The 15,355-nt window shown below is 43.5% G+C and overlaps 1 protein-coding gene across 4 annotated transcripts in view; it reads right to left on the bottom strand.

The window, feature by feature from the left end:
- The window catches only part of MAPKBP1 (mitogen-activated protein kinase binding protein 1), a 96,311-nt gene that overhangs the window by 60,912 nt on the left and 20,044 nt on the right, over positions 1-15,355 (bottom strand). For all 4 annotated transcript variants that reach the window (XM_054275060.1, XM_054275063.1, XM_054275062.1 and 1 more), the window contains exon 3: positions 6,190-6,281. In XM_054275060.1, the coding sequence (XP_054131035.1) occupies positions 6,190-6,281 (92 nt within the window). The remainder of the gene's footprint in view (positions 1-6,189; positions 6,282-15,355) is intronic.

The raw sequence follows: 15,355 nt of genomic DNA, 5'->3' as shown, positions 1-15,355 counted from the left end.
AACCCAGCAGCTCAATTATTTCAAAATCCCTGTACCAATTCAGGCTGCATTTGGGATACAGCCCAATAGCATTAGTGCTTATGCTAAGCAAAATTAGTGAAAAATTGTACCTTCACAGAGCAGTACAGCTGTGCTCAAACTGCACATGTACCATGTACTGGCTCTACAAGGAAGTGGATTCCTTCTGTGCACCTAGAGTTTTCTAAAGGCAACTACCATTGTGACACCCAAGCAATGTGATCAATTAGTTAATAAAAACAGGCACTGAAATAATGCAGGAATACTTGTTAACTTACAAATTAGGATTTCACTGTCCATGTCACCACTAATTCTAACCTGGCTAAATTGGTCATCAGTCTTGGAAAGATCCCAGTTCAGAACAGCATTCTGCCTCATTCACCATCAGTCACCTGTTAGATTTGCCTCTCAAAATTTGTTACTGTACCTCACTGACCAAAACTTTCCACTTTAAGTAAGAAAGAATGAGCAAGGCAACATCATACCTGCTCAAGTTACACAATGTTTATCCGAAATGTTATTTTTCCATTGTGGGTTATATACAGCTTAAGGTAAAGCGAAATTGTTCTAAACTGATAATTTATTACCTTGTGCAGTAATCTATCTATATGATGATGGAAAATTATGACTAAAACTTTCCAAGAGAAAGTTTTCCATCCACATGTGGATGGGCTGGAAACCACTCAGCCTTACAGCCTATCTACTGGAAATGGAAAGAAGTATTTGAGAGCAAACCAACAATCACTTCTGGAAAAGAAAAATCTCCATTCTTTCAGCTTCCAGTGGGACTTACCACTGAGCTATGTGAGACAGCTACACATGTGTTGAGCAGGCTCCTAGATGGATTAGAACCAATTCACTCATTTCCTGTTCATCCCCTTCCTCCCTTTGCTGTGATAGAGCCCATCATCACTGCCAGTCAGTGCAGGACCTGACAGCCAGGAGGGATATGACTCAGAAGGCCTGAGGAGTTCAGTGGCTTCCACTCCATTCTGCAAATCAGCTGAGGATGAGGAATGCAAGAGGGGAAGACACAGTGAAAAGAGACTGTGGCTGGATGTTGCTGCAGTGCAGGCCACCATATGAGAAGCTGCTGCACTGACATGCAGCATGCACAGCACAACTGCAATAAAATAAAATTTGACCCAGAACTGTGCAGTTTTCCGATTTGAACACTCATACAATTATTTATTTTGGAATATTACTTGTCCTATCTCCATAAAAACAAAACAAAACCACAAACAAACTAAAACCCCAAAGTGATAAAGCTGAAGAAGGAACAAGTCTAACTCTTCAATCAGATCATGCAGCAAAAAGTAGCAGGATAAAAGACTCAGTATCTTCATTTTAACTTTGATCATCCATCTCCTATTGTCCCTCCCTTCCTATCTACAAATAAGGATGATTCATTCTGAAATGGGTCAGAATAAAGGGGCATCCAAATCATATGTTCAGCAAATGTACTGTGCACATACACAGCTAGCCAGGGACCTGTGTCTGTACTGTGTACAGTAATTTCTGAGAGAAAGCCAGAGAAACTCCTTTTTCTATGTCTCAGAGAGAATTCTCTACATTAAACACATATCTGCCTTACATATAGCAGGAGCTGCTGTATGTAAAGGATCATTCAAGAGCTGGAAGGAGGAAAGAATAAAAGAATATGCAGGTTGAGACTGATCAACTCAGCACACATGCTATGTATGAAATACCAGTTTTCCCATCAAGGAACACTAATGTAAAAAATCCCTGAAATCTATCAGAGTGGCTCCAAGTTGATGAGCAGAGCTAGAGGGATGCTTAAGCTGACCAGAGCATGACTGCATAGTGTTTAAAAGGCATTGCACACTAAAGGCACAAAGTGCTGTGTTCCTGCTCCTCAGAAGAAAAAGCACAGGATCCTTCCTCAAGCAGGCAAGTGCCTCACCAGAAGATCAGATTCCCAACCAGCTATGAGGATCAGCTGAGAGCCAAGAAAAGAAGAACAATGAGAAGTAAAATCAATCAATCAGTCACACCAACCTACAAGGCTTAAAAAAAACTAGTAAACAAAACACCAAAATCAGATAAGCTGACTAAAGCTATCTTAGCAGCTGGTCTAGAATTTAAATTATAGACATTTCACACACCCATTTTTTCCTTTTTAATGTTAGTCATCCTCAGAGGATTTTCTTAGTTTTGTTTCTCTTCTTGTTTCTAGGAAACAGAGCCTCAACTAGCTACTGAAAAAAAAAAAAAAAAAACATAAAAAACTCAAAAGAGAATAAATTGAGAAGAGCAGGGGAAATGCAAAGCAGGGGAATTGAAACAAAAGAAGGCCAGAGCAATGGTCCTACCACAAGAGGTAAAAAAAATGGTACATTTCTGTACTCCCCTCACAAGAACAAAAACCCAAACAAAGATCCAATTAAGCAACTTTGGGTTTGTTTCACTCAACAATATAAAAACAGGTGAATGCAGGCAGCAAATGCAAGACCTTTGCAGAGGATACAGTTTTCTCTCTTTATGTTGTCTTATCTCCCAAGACAAGAGCCTTATGTCAAAGTGGTAGCCTGGAATATCTGCAGCACTCAGTGCCTTTAGCCCTTTACCACTGACATGAAGAAAAGGTCTCCTATAACGCAAACATCCCACAAAAAACATACCAGGATCAGCACAGCTGTTGTTTCACATCGCCAGAGAGGGAGCCCCATTAGGGTCAAAGCAGAGAAAGGATAATATGTGCAAAAGACATTGGGGAAAAAAGGAAAAAATAATGTAACACTCAGCTCTTTGGCACAACAGTGGAGTTGGAATGAGTTTTGTTGCATTGGGAATTGCTTCTTTCATCAGTTTAAGAAACTTCCCGGGAGATTCAGAAACTCCAGGAAAGAGAAAACTGAGAAAAACAATCACATTTTTAAAAAAACCCATTTTAAGCAAACCAGAGACCCAAATTAAGATTATGCTCAAAGAATGCCAAAGGTCATTCACATCGTTGCTTGTATACCTGACTTGGATGAAGTCACAGTGCCTGGGGCAACTGTTTTGATCTCAACCAAATTAACCTAGGTATGTTGAAAGTGTTCTTAGGAAAATACAGCGTTGTTACGTAAATTCAGCTTTTAGGGGTGGGACTGGAGGAGCAAAGCATCTGCACGTCAGCATTGCAAAACCTCCCTACATGAGCAGTGGGATGGGGAAATCACTGGACTACAACTGAGGATGACCAAGTTGCATGAACAGGTCATGAAACCATGAAACCTGCATGAGCCATGCCCAGTCTGCTACATCAGACTCATGTAAATAGTTTGGTGTCCAGTAAATGCACAGTTCTGTCTGAGCAACAGAACCCAGATGGTCATAACCACTGTCACAGGGTCTGGTTGGAGTCCTGTCACCAGTGCTGCCCCTCAGGGTTCAGTACTGGCCCCAGTGTTGTTTAACTTGTTCATCAGTGACTTGGATGAAGGAGCAGATGCCTCCTCAGCAAGTTCACTGATGACACAAAGCTGGGAGGAGTGGCTGATACCCCAGAGGGCTGTGCAGCCCTTGAGAAGGACCTCAACCGGCTGGAGAGATGGCCAGGGAAGAACTGCCAGAAATCCAACAAAGGCAAGTGCAGGGTCCTGCACAGGCTGGGGCTGACCTGCTGGAGAGCAGCTCTGCCAGGAGGAACCTGGGGGTTCAGGTGGACAACAACTGAGCCAGCAGTGCCCTTGTGGCCAAGAAGGCCAGTGGGAACCTGGAGTTCATCAGGAAGAGCACTGCCAGCAGGTCAGAGGTGATCCTGCCCCTCTGCTCAGCCCTGGTGAGGGCATATCTGGAGTGCTGTGTCCAGTTCTGGGCTCCTCAGAACAAGAGAGACATGGAGCTCCTGGAGTGGGTCCAGCAAAGGGCTAGGAAGATAATTAAGAGACTGGAGCATCTCTCTTACCAGGAAAGGCTGAGGAAGCTGGGCCTGCTCAGCCTTGAGAAGAAACAATGGAGAGGGGACCTCATCAGTGTCTATCAGTGTCTCAAGGGAGGGTGTCAGAGGATGGAGCCAGGCTCTGCAGTGGTGTCAAGCAACAGGACAAGAGGCAAAGGACAGAAACTGATGCACAGGAAGTTCCACCTGAATATGAGGAAAAGCTTCTTTACTGTGCAGGTGACAGCTCAGTTCTTTACTAAACAGGTTGCTCAGAGAGGTGGTGGAGTTGCCCTCACCGGAGATATTCAAGAACCATCTGGATGTAATCCTGTGCCATGTGCACTAGGATGACCCTGCTTGAGCAGGGAGGTTGCACAGAATGACCCAGTGTGGTCCCTTCCAGCCCTACCTATTCTGTGAGTCTGTTTAATTCAAACAGAAACAAAAATACACAAAATGAAGCCAATGTACCAGAAAGGCCAGGATTCTTCCAAAGCAAGAGACATTCACTGCAAATCACAATGGGGGAAAAAACCACAAAAACAACCAACCAAACTAAAAAACACCACTAAAAAAACCAACAAGACCCAAACTGAACAAGATTATTAGATTGTTAGCTTGAGACTGTATGACTGCAGCAAATCACAGCAGTATCAGGCCAGCCATGGCACAAAAGCAGCAAGTCATACAAGCATTCGAACTTTTAGAACACACATCTAGTATATTCCTGCCCAGGCCATGAAATGTTACCACCAACAAGTAAGGACAGGAATTCCCCTGTAAAGCCCTAAGGAACCACATAACCTTTTAATTAGCCAAAAGAAACCCCAGGTGTACTCACACTTGATTAAATCAATGTCAGGCAGGCTCATCAAAGGACTTTGCTATTAACAAAGCTAACCTACCTTCAGCTATGCAAGAGCCCAAAAGGAGTTTACTGCACTCATTTTCTTCTCTCTTTGCTCATTTCAAGTGTGAGCATATTCAGTATCAGAAAAGATACACAGGAAGAGGCAAAACACACCAGAATACATTTGCCTGGCTCCAAAGAGTTCAAGCATTACAGATACTGTTGAACAATGATGTGGACCTCAAATTGTCTGCAGATTAACAGACTGCTCACTGACAGAAAAAGAGGCAATAGGCATAAATTAAATCATAAAAATTTTTTTAAACCCTTTCTTTTTATGTTTTTATTTTGTTGGTATTACTATGAGAGTAGTCAAACACTGGAACATGGTGCCCAGAGATGGTGGGATCTCCATCTCTGCAGATATTCAAAAGCTGTCTGGCCATAGTCCTGGGCAACCTGCTAGAGGTGACCCTGACTGAGCACAAGGGTTGACTAGATGATCTCAAGAGGCTCCCCCAACCACAGCAATGTTGTGATTTAGTGAACTAGGACATCACCAGGACAAGCAAAAATTTCTAGCCAGTTTCACTGACTCCATCTCTCATTTTAGCCACAAATACAGAATCTTTAAACGCTGCTAGCACACTTATGGTACCCTTGAAAACATCATCTACAACCGATGTGGAAGTTCTTGTCTTCTAATTCCAGCTTTCATGTCTTAAGAGTATGCCCATGCAATATAACTTGGAGTCATGTCCTTTGTCTTCTCTTTTAGCTTGCTGACAGCAGAAAAAGCTCAAAGAAGAGCCAAACTCATATTGATTCCTGCATTGCAGCAGACCTCTCCAGCCCTCACCCATGTCCCTGCAGGTAGCTCTTTTGCTTTCCATCAAAGTCTCCTTCTGGATACCTCTATTTGAACTTACACTACAATTGACAAGATGTGTTTCATTCCAAAGAACTCACATATAAGCAGGTTCAGGCTGTTAGCCTGAAATATTTCCTCATATTTGGCTGAGGAACATGGCAAGTCATAAATTGCAGGGCATCTATAAGAAGGCTTCTGTCAATTCATTGAAAGAATCATTTGTTCCATTAGGTTTTTATTGGATTGAGAATCACACTGAGTTATGCCTATGTTCATCACACTACAGAACACAGTGAAAAGTCCACAAAATGTATTTAACTCCCAGCTTAGAGCAAGAGGAATGAGACTAGTTCCATTAAAAGGGATCTCATTAAAATTTGATAAAGCAACCCCTCTCCCCTGCTAATTAAACTAACAGTGCTGAGTCTCATCATTCTCTGGTGTTTAAAGAGCAGTAAATAGGCTTCCTACAGAAGATGATCGTGGAAACAACCTGAATCTTTATGTTGATGCATCAGTCATGGTTTATTTTAGCTTTGAGGAATGTGGTTAGTAACTCACCCAGCTGGATAAGCAACGAGGCCAGTTCTGGGGTCGCAGGCTAGTCCTCTGCCTCCCGACACGGTTATGCCCAACACCTTCTCCAAAGTCACCTAGAGCATACAAGAAAGAAAACAGGAAGTACCATGAAATGTGAGTGCAGTTCAAATAGACCCATAACACAGATGCTGATGGTCTGGTTCACACTGGTTCCTAGAAATCCACTGAGAAGCACCAGGTACAAAAGCAACTCCATTCAACTTTCAGTATAGGCACAGGAAAATACTGCTGGGGTACAGAGAAGACGTTATCGACCCACTTACTACTTTTTCTATGTCAGAGCATTGCAAACAGAGCAATGCAAGCAGCAGACAGTACTGGTGAAAAGCTGGGATGCACATTCATTGGCCAGATTCCCATCCTTCCAGTAAGAGCAACATACCGCTGTCCCTAGAGCTTGGCTCTTTCCTGAAAACAGTTTCCAGGTTGACACATCCAGTAGCATGTGGTTCAGCCTGGTCTCAGCCTTGTATTCCTAGGAACTGAATAGTCCATTTTTCCTATGGTGCTGGCGGTGGAAATCACAACAAGTGGTTGAGGGTATCCCTTGCCAGAAGTGTGAAATAGAACACCATAAACATTCACAAGCCTGCTGCATACCAATGACCCTTGCAAGAGACTGTTACCTAAACGTCCTCATACTCCCCTCAGGCAAACATCTCCACTATTTTTAAGAAAAGAAAAGAAATGCAACTGGGAAGAGCTACTTGGAAGATATAAAGGCCTCCGTGGTAAGAAGCTGATAAAAGAAGAAAAAAAAAACACCACCAAAACGGGAAGGACGGGTGACAAATGGACACGACACAATGTTTCAGGAGCAGAGAAGGCCAGGGAGATTCAGCAATTACCCCAAAGCAAAAGGCTGCAGTGGGATTACATTGCACAAAATCTGGTTTGTGGCATGAAAGGACTCAACCTTTGAGCACAAAGCAGCTGTCAGCCCTGGGGTTATTTTGACCAACACAAAATTATTCTTTTTCCTTTACATTTGCACAGCTTCATTTTATTTATTATATATTTGATGCATACATTCTTCCCCCGCATTGCTGTCTGTGCCAAACTCAAGGATTTTACTGGGTCACAGTCTTCTGTTTTTAATTATCATCATCTAAGTCATATTTGGTTAAGGCCTTAGGGGCACAGACACAGCATCAGAAGTTACTATTGTAATAATTACTACTGACTTTAATAGCTGCCCTGAAGATGAACATCTTGCATTTATACCGAGGTGGAGCACAAAAGGCAGGGGCGGGGCAGGTTTCCCACGCCACCCTGACCACACACCTTACCAGACCTGAGGAGTTTGGCTGCAGGGTGAGACACAAGGTCTCACTGAGCTCAAGGCTCAGGTTACTAGGTAAGGGGCCAGAAATAACCCCACACAGAGAATCTCCTTGATTCAGCAGGTAAAACAGAGCTGAGGTGCCACCACTTAACATGAGCCATCCATGCTTTCAGTTAGTTCAAATTTGGCCTGCCTTCAAACAGTGACATGGAAAGTGGAAGATTTCATTTTCCAATCTCTGGAGCAACTCGGTCTTTTTTTCCCCTCTTATTAATAATATACCCCAGGTACTTTAAGACATTATGAGAACCCACCAAATTCTCCCCTTCTCTTGCGAACTGAGAATCTCTGAAAACGTGGTTTTTACAAAACTCCACTGGATTTTTGTTAAGAAAGAACATGCAAATAAAAATGCAGTTACAAATCCACTGATAAAGAAAGGAACTAGTTTTGTTTCAACTTAATATTGGAACAAGGTTGGGGAGAGGAGTGGGAAAGGCCAGGAGGATATCTACTCTTCCAGATTTGTTAACAACACTTCAAAACAAATCTTTTTAAAGCAGCTCAAAAACATGCAGAAAGAACTCACTGTTTCTGCTGCTGAGATTCTGGCTAATATCAGCAGTTTCCAAACTAGAAGAGGTTTGAATTCATACAGAAAATGCATTCTTGACAGCAAAGGAGGAAGTGGAAGAGACATGTGCCATTCAAGTAGTTCCATCTAGATAAGGCACCAATTGCTTGATTCTGTCAGCAAACATCAATTTAGCAATGCTGTGATTACACTGCTCATTGCAGGCTTTAGTTCAGTCTGGCTGTAATTTCCACTATGCTAAAAGGCACTGCTTGACCTTGGCTATGCAGATATTCAGCAGCAATTCAGCAACCTACTTTCACCAACAGGTATGATTTTGTCCTTGCTCTGCAAGGACATTTACTGAGCCTCTCAGTGTGCAGTCTTACTGCACAGCTGAGCTGACCTTACAGGAGCCTGTCTTGCATGGAACGGCTCCTTCCTCCCTCATCCTACTCAGCCCAGTGATATCCCCCTCCAGACTCCAGACAGCCCTGGCATGGCAATTACATGTCCAAAAGGCCAAACCAGCAGAAAACCATGTTCTATTTGTAATTTTCTGTTTGTTTTCTGTTTGCCAGCCTGGGGAAGCCCACAGGAAGATCAGACCAAATTCAGGGGAAAAAACCCTAAAACAAACGTACCTTTCCCTGGCAACTGGATCAATCTAGTTGCACATCCAAAGCCCAACCTGATTCCTACAAGTCTTTAAGAAGAAGAGAAACCAAACAGGAACACTACCTGATTTGTCTTGACACCCTCACCTCACCAATACCAAAATGTCACCCTTACTCCAGCCTCCTCTCTCACTCTAAAGTCAGTGGAGGTCCCCTGCTGCTTTGCCAAGAGACTTTTTGTGGTAATGCTAGGATGTGGAAAGCCTACATTTCTCCTACGGTCAGCACACAGCTTGACAGAAAAGGAGTAGCTCAGTCTTCCAGTCTGATTATTTTAGGGCCAGCAAGTATCTTCTGGCCTCCAACAGACCATCTGTTCCTTTAGAAAAAGGCAACTGTCAAGGCCATACCTCTGATATTGACAGAAAAAGTGCTACAGAAATAGATAACTGTCTCTAGACTAAAGATTCACAACTAACTTTCTAAAAAAGGTTTCCCCTCTTTTGTTCCCAGTCTTAACTTCAAAAACTTTCTAGTGTAAAGAACTTGAAAGGCAACCCCACAAAGCCTACCCAAAGGCAGCAACTCCACTTGATAATACTTGAGTATTAAAACCAACTTGCATCAGAAAGTACGCATATAAATTTAAAATGTAACCAAATGTGATCTTATGAGACTTGTGAGATCCACTTCCATCAACCTGCCCACAATACACCAGTTTTTTCCCCATGACCATCTTCCTGACTAGGTGACATAGGGGCAAGAGATAGTCACTTTGTCAAAAAATTTGAGAATGAAAAACATTTCAGAGAGAAAAACAATAGATGACACAGTATGAACTGGAAGCATCTCAATTTGCCAGCTAAAACAAATGAATTCTTAATATGGTTAATTAGGGCAAAACCACATCAACTTTAACTTCCTAATCTGGTATTAAGATTTGTCAGCAAAGGGCAGATCAGTTGATACAGGTCTGCACTATCCACCTCTGAAGTTACCACTTCCTCCTGTGGTAAGGGCAGTCTCCCAGCCCTACACAGCCATAAACACTGCCATTATACAAGTCTCCCAAGGAGTATTTCAGCACATCCCAGTCTGAAATACATTATTTTGCACACCTTCCCAAGGCTGATCTGAGCTAACCACAGGACCTGGAGAGTTCTCCTGCAGATTTGAGACACTGCTCATTACCAATAGCTCCTGTGTTTGCCCAGTTTGAATCCCACAATTGTCAGACATGTCACTGCTTGCTCAGGCCTTCACAGGGAACTAATGGGCCACCTCAACGCCCCCATCCAAACCTGGAAACAACTGCATGATTAAACCTGCCATTTGTACCTAAATTAGAGGCAGCAGAGGAGGCTGACAAGCTGCATTTGTTACTTCATCTTGAGGCTTCTATTAATAGCATTTGGCACTTTCAGTACACGTTCTATGTGCAACTTGCAAGAGCTGTTGAATTGATCCACACACAAAACACTTCTGCAGCTCATTTTGCACTGCCACTTTGCTATCTGAAACCATCCCATCTCTTTTCCTTTAAGGTCAACTTTTACTCAAATGTCGATGCTCAATATACAGTCTTAGGCACCAAAACCTGTGCAGTTATCTTGCAAAATCTGATATTCAGCCATTTTACAAAAATTTGGTGAGTTGGAACTGCACAAATGTGTATAAAGAAATTTTTGTGCCTAAGCAGATCCCTTACCCTGTTCCTTCCACATCAAATCCCAACACCATCAGATAGGTAGGACCAAACCAGCAGAGTCCTGAATTGCAGGACTCAAGGCACCAACAGGTATTCACAGCAGCTGGGCCTTCCCAGAAAGAGGGGTCCCACTGCAGCCCAATCCCACCTGAAGTCAAAGGGCATTTCTGACAGCAGCCCTTGCTGCCATCAGGCACAGTCCCACACAGTGCATGGGGCAAGCCCATGCTTGGGGAAAGAAGCCATATCATCTCTGCCATCCTACTGAGGTGCAGATAATCGTTTCAGAAAGACTGATCTGAACAGCCCCAGCCAGCCTCGTCTGGCTTCTCAGAAAACTCCATGTGTGACCAGCTGCACCCAGGTCTCAGAGTGAGTTTTGTACTTGTGTGAGCTCTTTCTGTTGTTTTGAGGAAGTTATCACAAACAATTGCTTCCATATGCTATAAGGACAACACAGAAATCCTTGAAGGATCAGCCCAACTTAAACCCCACCTGTAAACACTTTCCTCTTTCCCATCATTTGTATTCCTTTGCGACCATCTACACTTGCAGAGCCACAGGGGAGTACAGGAGCACTGTGGCCTGCACATCCAGCCAGGACTCTGTTAGAAAGCAGTAGTAAACACACCCAGCACAGCAATGACTTCCACCAGAACGGGTGCCAAAAGGGACAGTTCGTCACACTGACAGTCCTGCCTGACTGTCACAGGCACTCTGCCTACAGCTGCACTGTTTCACTACTGAACCCCTGGGTAGGAGCTCCTGTATCTGTGCCTGTTTGCACAACAGCAGATTTCTGTGGTCTGCCTTCATCTTAAAAGAGAGAAAGAGACATTTTCAAGAGAAAGCCATCTTTGGGCTTTAGGCCACCAGGCATCCCTCAAAGAGCTTTGACTGCAGGCTGAATAATAGCCTGTTGCCACTCACACCACCATTCTCCTCAGGCCAGCAAAAGACCAAGTTAGGAGTTCAACAGTATTTGAGCTCCTTATCCTCACACTCAAATGCTAAAGAAATTAGTGTTTTCTGACTTGATTGTCTCACTACCTGCCTTCTTATGCTATCTTCATTCTCTTTTGGGCCCAAATTCTCATTGTTCACTACAAGCACAATTTATTTAAGCATAGAAACAAAAAAAAAAGCAAAGTATTTGAAAGGATCTGTGCTACTCTCTAGTGCTCAAAATGACAACCAAGTGGAGAAAACTGATGTTACTGTACAGGGCTGCCCACACACTCCAGCACCTACAGCATTAAGCAGGAGGCTACAGCCTGAGAAAACCATGTCCAGTAAGCAGATATGTCTGTTCCAGACTTCAGAAGATAGACCACCTTGGATCAGAGAACAATATCTAGCCCTGGTTTCTTTTTCCATTTGCAGCCAAAAGGAGGAAAGTCAGAAAGAATGGTATAAAGAAATGTATGGATAAAGGTTAAGATCAAGGCAAACAAATTTGATTCTTTCTCACATCCTGTCAGTCTTCCAGTCTCAAAATAGATATTCTGCATTTTTAACTTATTTCAGTAGAGCTCTCCACCATGAGCTTATCCACTTTGTGTATAAAAGCTTAGCATTCACCACATCTTTTGGCAAGGAACTCCACCAGTCTGGTATATTGCAAGATGAACCATCTGTCATTATTTGTTTTAAACCTCACTTCTAATAGTTTTATTTGACATGCCTCAATCTTTGTATGGGAATAGACAGTGAACAGTCAGTCCCTATCCACCACCTTTAAGTGGTTCATGATTTTGTAAGGAGCTGTACTATCACCTCAAGTCATCTGTGTTCCAAGTACAAGAGTCTTCTTGAAGTCACTTTATGGCTCTTCTGAAAGCCATTTCATATCCTCTATCAGCTCTTCTGTGAAGCCCTTCTATGTTCCCAACATTCTTCCTGAGACAAAGGGCAAACACCAAGACCACATGCAGCTTTCCAGGCATGGCCACAGCAAGTGTTTACAGAGCAGGATAATACAGCCTGTTTTGTTTTCCTTCTTTTTCCCTTACTCCCAGTCTGCCTTTCTGACATCTAAGATCATTTACAGAGAACAACAAAGAGGTCACCCTGCTCAACAAAGTCACAGGTAAGACCTGCTGCTGCTTTGCATTTGGAAACATATCCCCCATTCTGTCCTGTCTGCTGCCCTATGGAATGGGAAAGCCTATTCTTGAATTAATAGTTTGATTTTAACATGCCCCTTTCTCTCCACACCGTTGTGAGCATCTATGATCAAGAGCATCCTCAGAAAGAGTTCTTGCAGCACAGCTATTCCAATCCACTCCAGAATGGCTACTTCAGTAAATGTCCACAAGCAGACAATTTCTATTTTAAAAGCCTTCCCATGGGCCTATGTATAACATAGTTAACATTCAAACCCATTTAATTAAGTGGCGGCATCGAGTCAGCATGACAAGACAACATCCATCAGAGTTCATCTACCGTCCACAGCACAATGTGCCTGCCCTCATGCCTCTCCTGCTTGAAAATAGGCATATTAATAATGCATGTGCAAAGGCACGGGCTCCTGAAAAAGCAAAGGACACAGAAATCCCTCAGATACATGACCCATGAGGGCCACTTCGAAAAGCCTTCCCTAGCACTTAATCAGTTGTAACTAAGTAACAATCTTGGAGGGGGGGGTAGGGAGGGAAGTGCCTACATAATCATCTGGGCTTTTGTCTTAAAAAAAAAAAAAGAAAAAAAAACCCTTTACTGATCAACCTGAGACCCCAACGCTCTTTGGTCCAATACACTGACACAGGGAGCTCCAACATCAGGCCCGAGTTTCACAGCAGCACCGTGGTTTGCCCGTCTGTCTCTCTACATTCTGCTCCCAGGGTTTTCAGCACCTCTGCATGCACTCCAACGTGTTTTCCATGCTGCTACACAGCAAAGTCGTATCAATGCACTCTGGCATCCAATACGTGAAAATGCTGAAAATGTGGCTGTACATTGTCAGCGTCAGCATTTAAGAAAGCTGTCTATCTTACATAAGTGAAATTCAATACAGAGCGCCAAATCTCACAGCTGGCCCTGTTTGTACATCCCTGCTGCTGCCCCCGAGCCCCACCGCAAAAAAGCACGTCCAACCTCCAGGGAGCAGCGCACACGTTGTAGGCACTAATCCATCGTCTGAACACACTGTCTGATGGCCTGTTACTGCTGCAGAAAAACAAAGGCTTGAAGTTTTACATTTAGTTCTGCTGAGCTTCGTTTGGCACATAAAACACAGAGCACTAATTACAGCATACTGTTCTACTTAAGGGGCTGTCAGCATTTCCACTGCAAAGCCTTCATTTCAGGGCTTTATAACACAGCTGTGAAATATTCATTTTGCACTTCAGCTTAACATGCAAAGGTCTGGCTTTGGACCAGGTTCCCCTGCCTGATTTTTTTTTTAGAAGCGGGGAGTTAGGGTTTTTATTGTTGGTCTGGCAGGGGAAGGGCTGAAGATGGGTGGATAGAATTAACTGCAGGAGGTCTTTGACTTACAAAAGCACACAAACAACAAAACTACTCAGCTCCATAGTTGGTTTCTGCCCCTCACCTACCCAATGTGCTCCCCTGCTTTTGTATATGAATACAGAATATGCACTTCTAAATTTCTTTTACCTGTAAGTATTTCATATTTTTTAAGAAGTTTTTCTATCCTCTCCCACTTCTCCAGCCAGTCTTTCCTCCTTCAGCAACCAGCGCTAGGAAAGAGTAATGTCTTGACAAGCCTGGAGACTGAAAATATTCCACCTGCAAAAGGCAACAGTAGCAAGCCAAGCTCCAACACACGACCCATTCAGGAGGTCTCTGGCTGACAGAGCAACCTCCATTTCTCTCGCTGTAAGCTTCCTAAGCCTTGCCCACAGCCACCATTGCCCACCTACACCAACTGCCCAATTGACCCTCCAGGAACTACTGCAAGACCATGAAACTGGTTTCATGCAATCCACTACACAGATATGTCCTGATATTTAAGGTGTTTCCAGCCAATATCCAGTTTAAAGGCAGTATTCGTGGGAAAAAGGATTGAGAGCTATAAGCAAGCCTCACAATTAACCAATTAAAAAAAATTAAGTGAAAGAGGAAAAAAATCCACAAAGCACAGCAAAACAGAAAAACACCTGACCAGACCATCATAGTATGACACAAGCAGTTGCCAATTTGATGCAATTTGATTACAAGATAACCACTTTAAGATCATCAGGGAACAATCTCCCACAACACAAGTTATGAATGGCACTCCTTGGCACAAGAGTGGCAAGAGCAGAAACTGACTTGCTAAAAGGTTTTGAATCACTGAGTTATGGGGAGCATTACACATTACATTTGTAAACTTGCATAATAGCAGAGGTGGGATGGGGGTATTCCAATGGAAGTGCTGAGCCTCAACTCTAATGCCTCTGTCAGGTGTGTTGCACAGGGGTTGCAACTGGGGTGTGCACACATTTATTAAAAATTATCCAGACATTTAGACAAACAGAGCAAATCAGGGATGAAGGTGGGAGAAACAGAACACAAACAACCCAGGGTCTCCACAGGCTGTCTTTCCACAGTGTGCGTGCATTTGTCCATCTCTCCACAGAGCCTCTCTTGCCTGCTCTCCCCTCCTGGCCTCCTCACCGTGCTGGCTGCCTTCAGTCCAATTCCAGCTGTCAGGGCTGCATTCCTGACCCATCAGCCCCAGCTGTCGGGCCTACGTGCTGAATCTGCACTCTGCCTTCTTCTTCAAGCACCTGAAGAAAGGCAGCCCCAGGCAGGCCATAAATACCATTGCACAGCTCCAGGGAGTGGGTGGGAGGCTATTAAAAGCACCTCTACCAGCAACCATAGTGAGGGAACTTAGAATAGAAGAACACACCTGCAAGTGTTCCTGCAGCCTGCAAAGAGGACATGTAGAGGATTAATTTCCTACCAGCTTCTACAGCACAACCTAGCCATCATTC

Source organism: Melozone crissalis, unplaced genomic scaffold (genome assembly GCF_028551555.1).
Source record: "Melozone crissalis strain CALT ecotype California unplaced genomic scaffold, PUWL_Pcris_2 ptg000018l_1, whole genome shotgun sequence".
In the NCBI taxonomy this organism is placed as follows: domain Eukaryota; kingdom Metazoa; phylum Chordata; class Aves; order Passeriformes; family Passerellidae; genus Melozone; species Melozone crissalis.
Note: the sequence above shows the minus strand (reverse complement) of the source record. Positions and strands in the feature narration are given on the sequence as shown.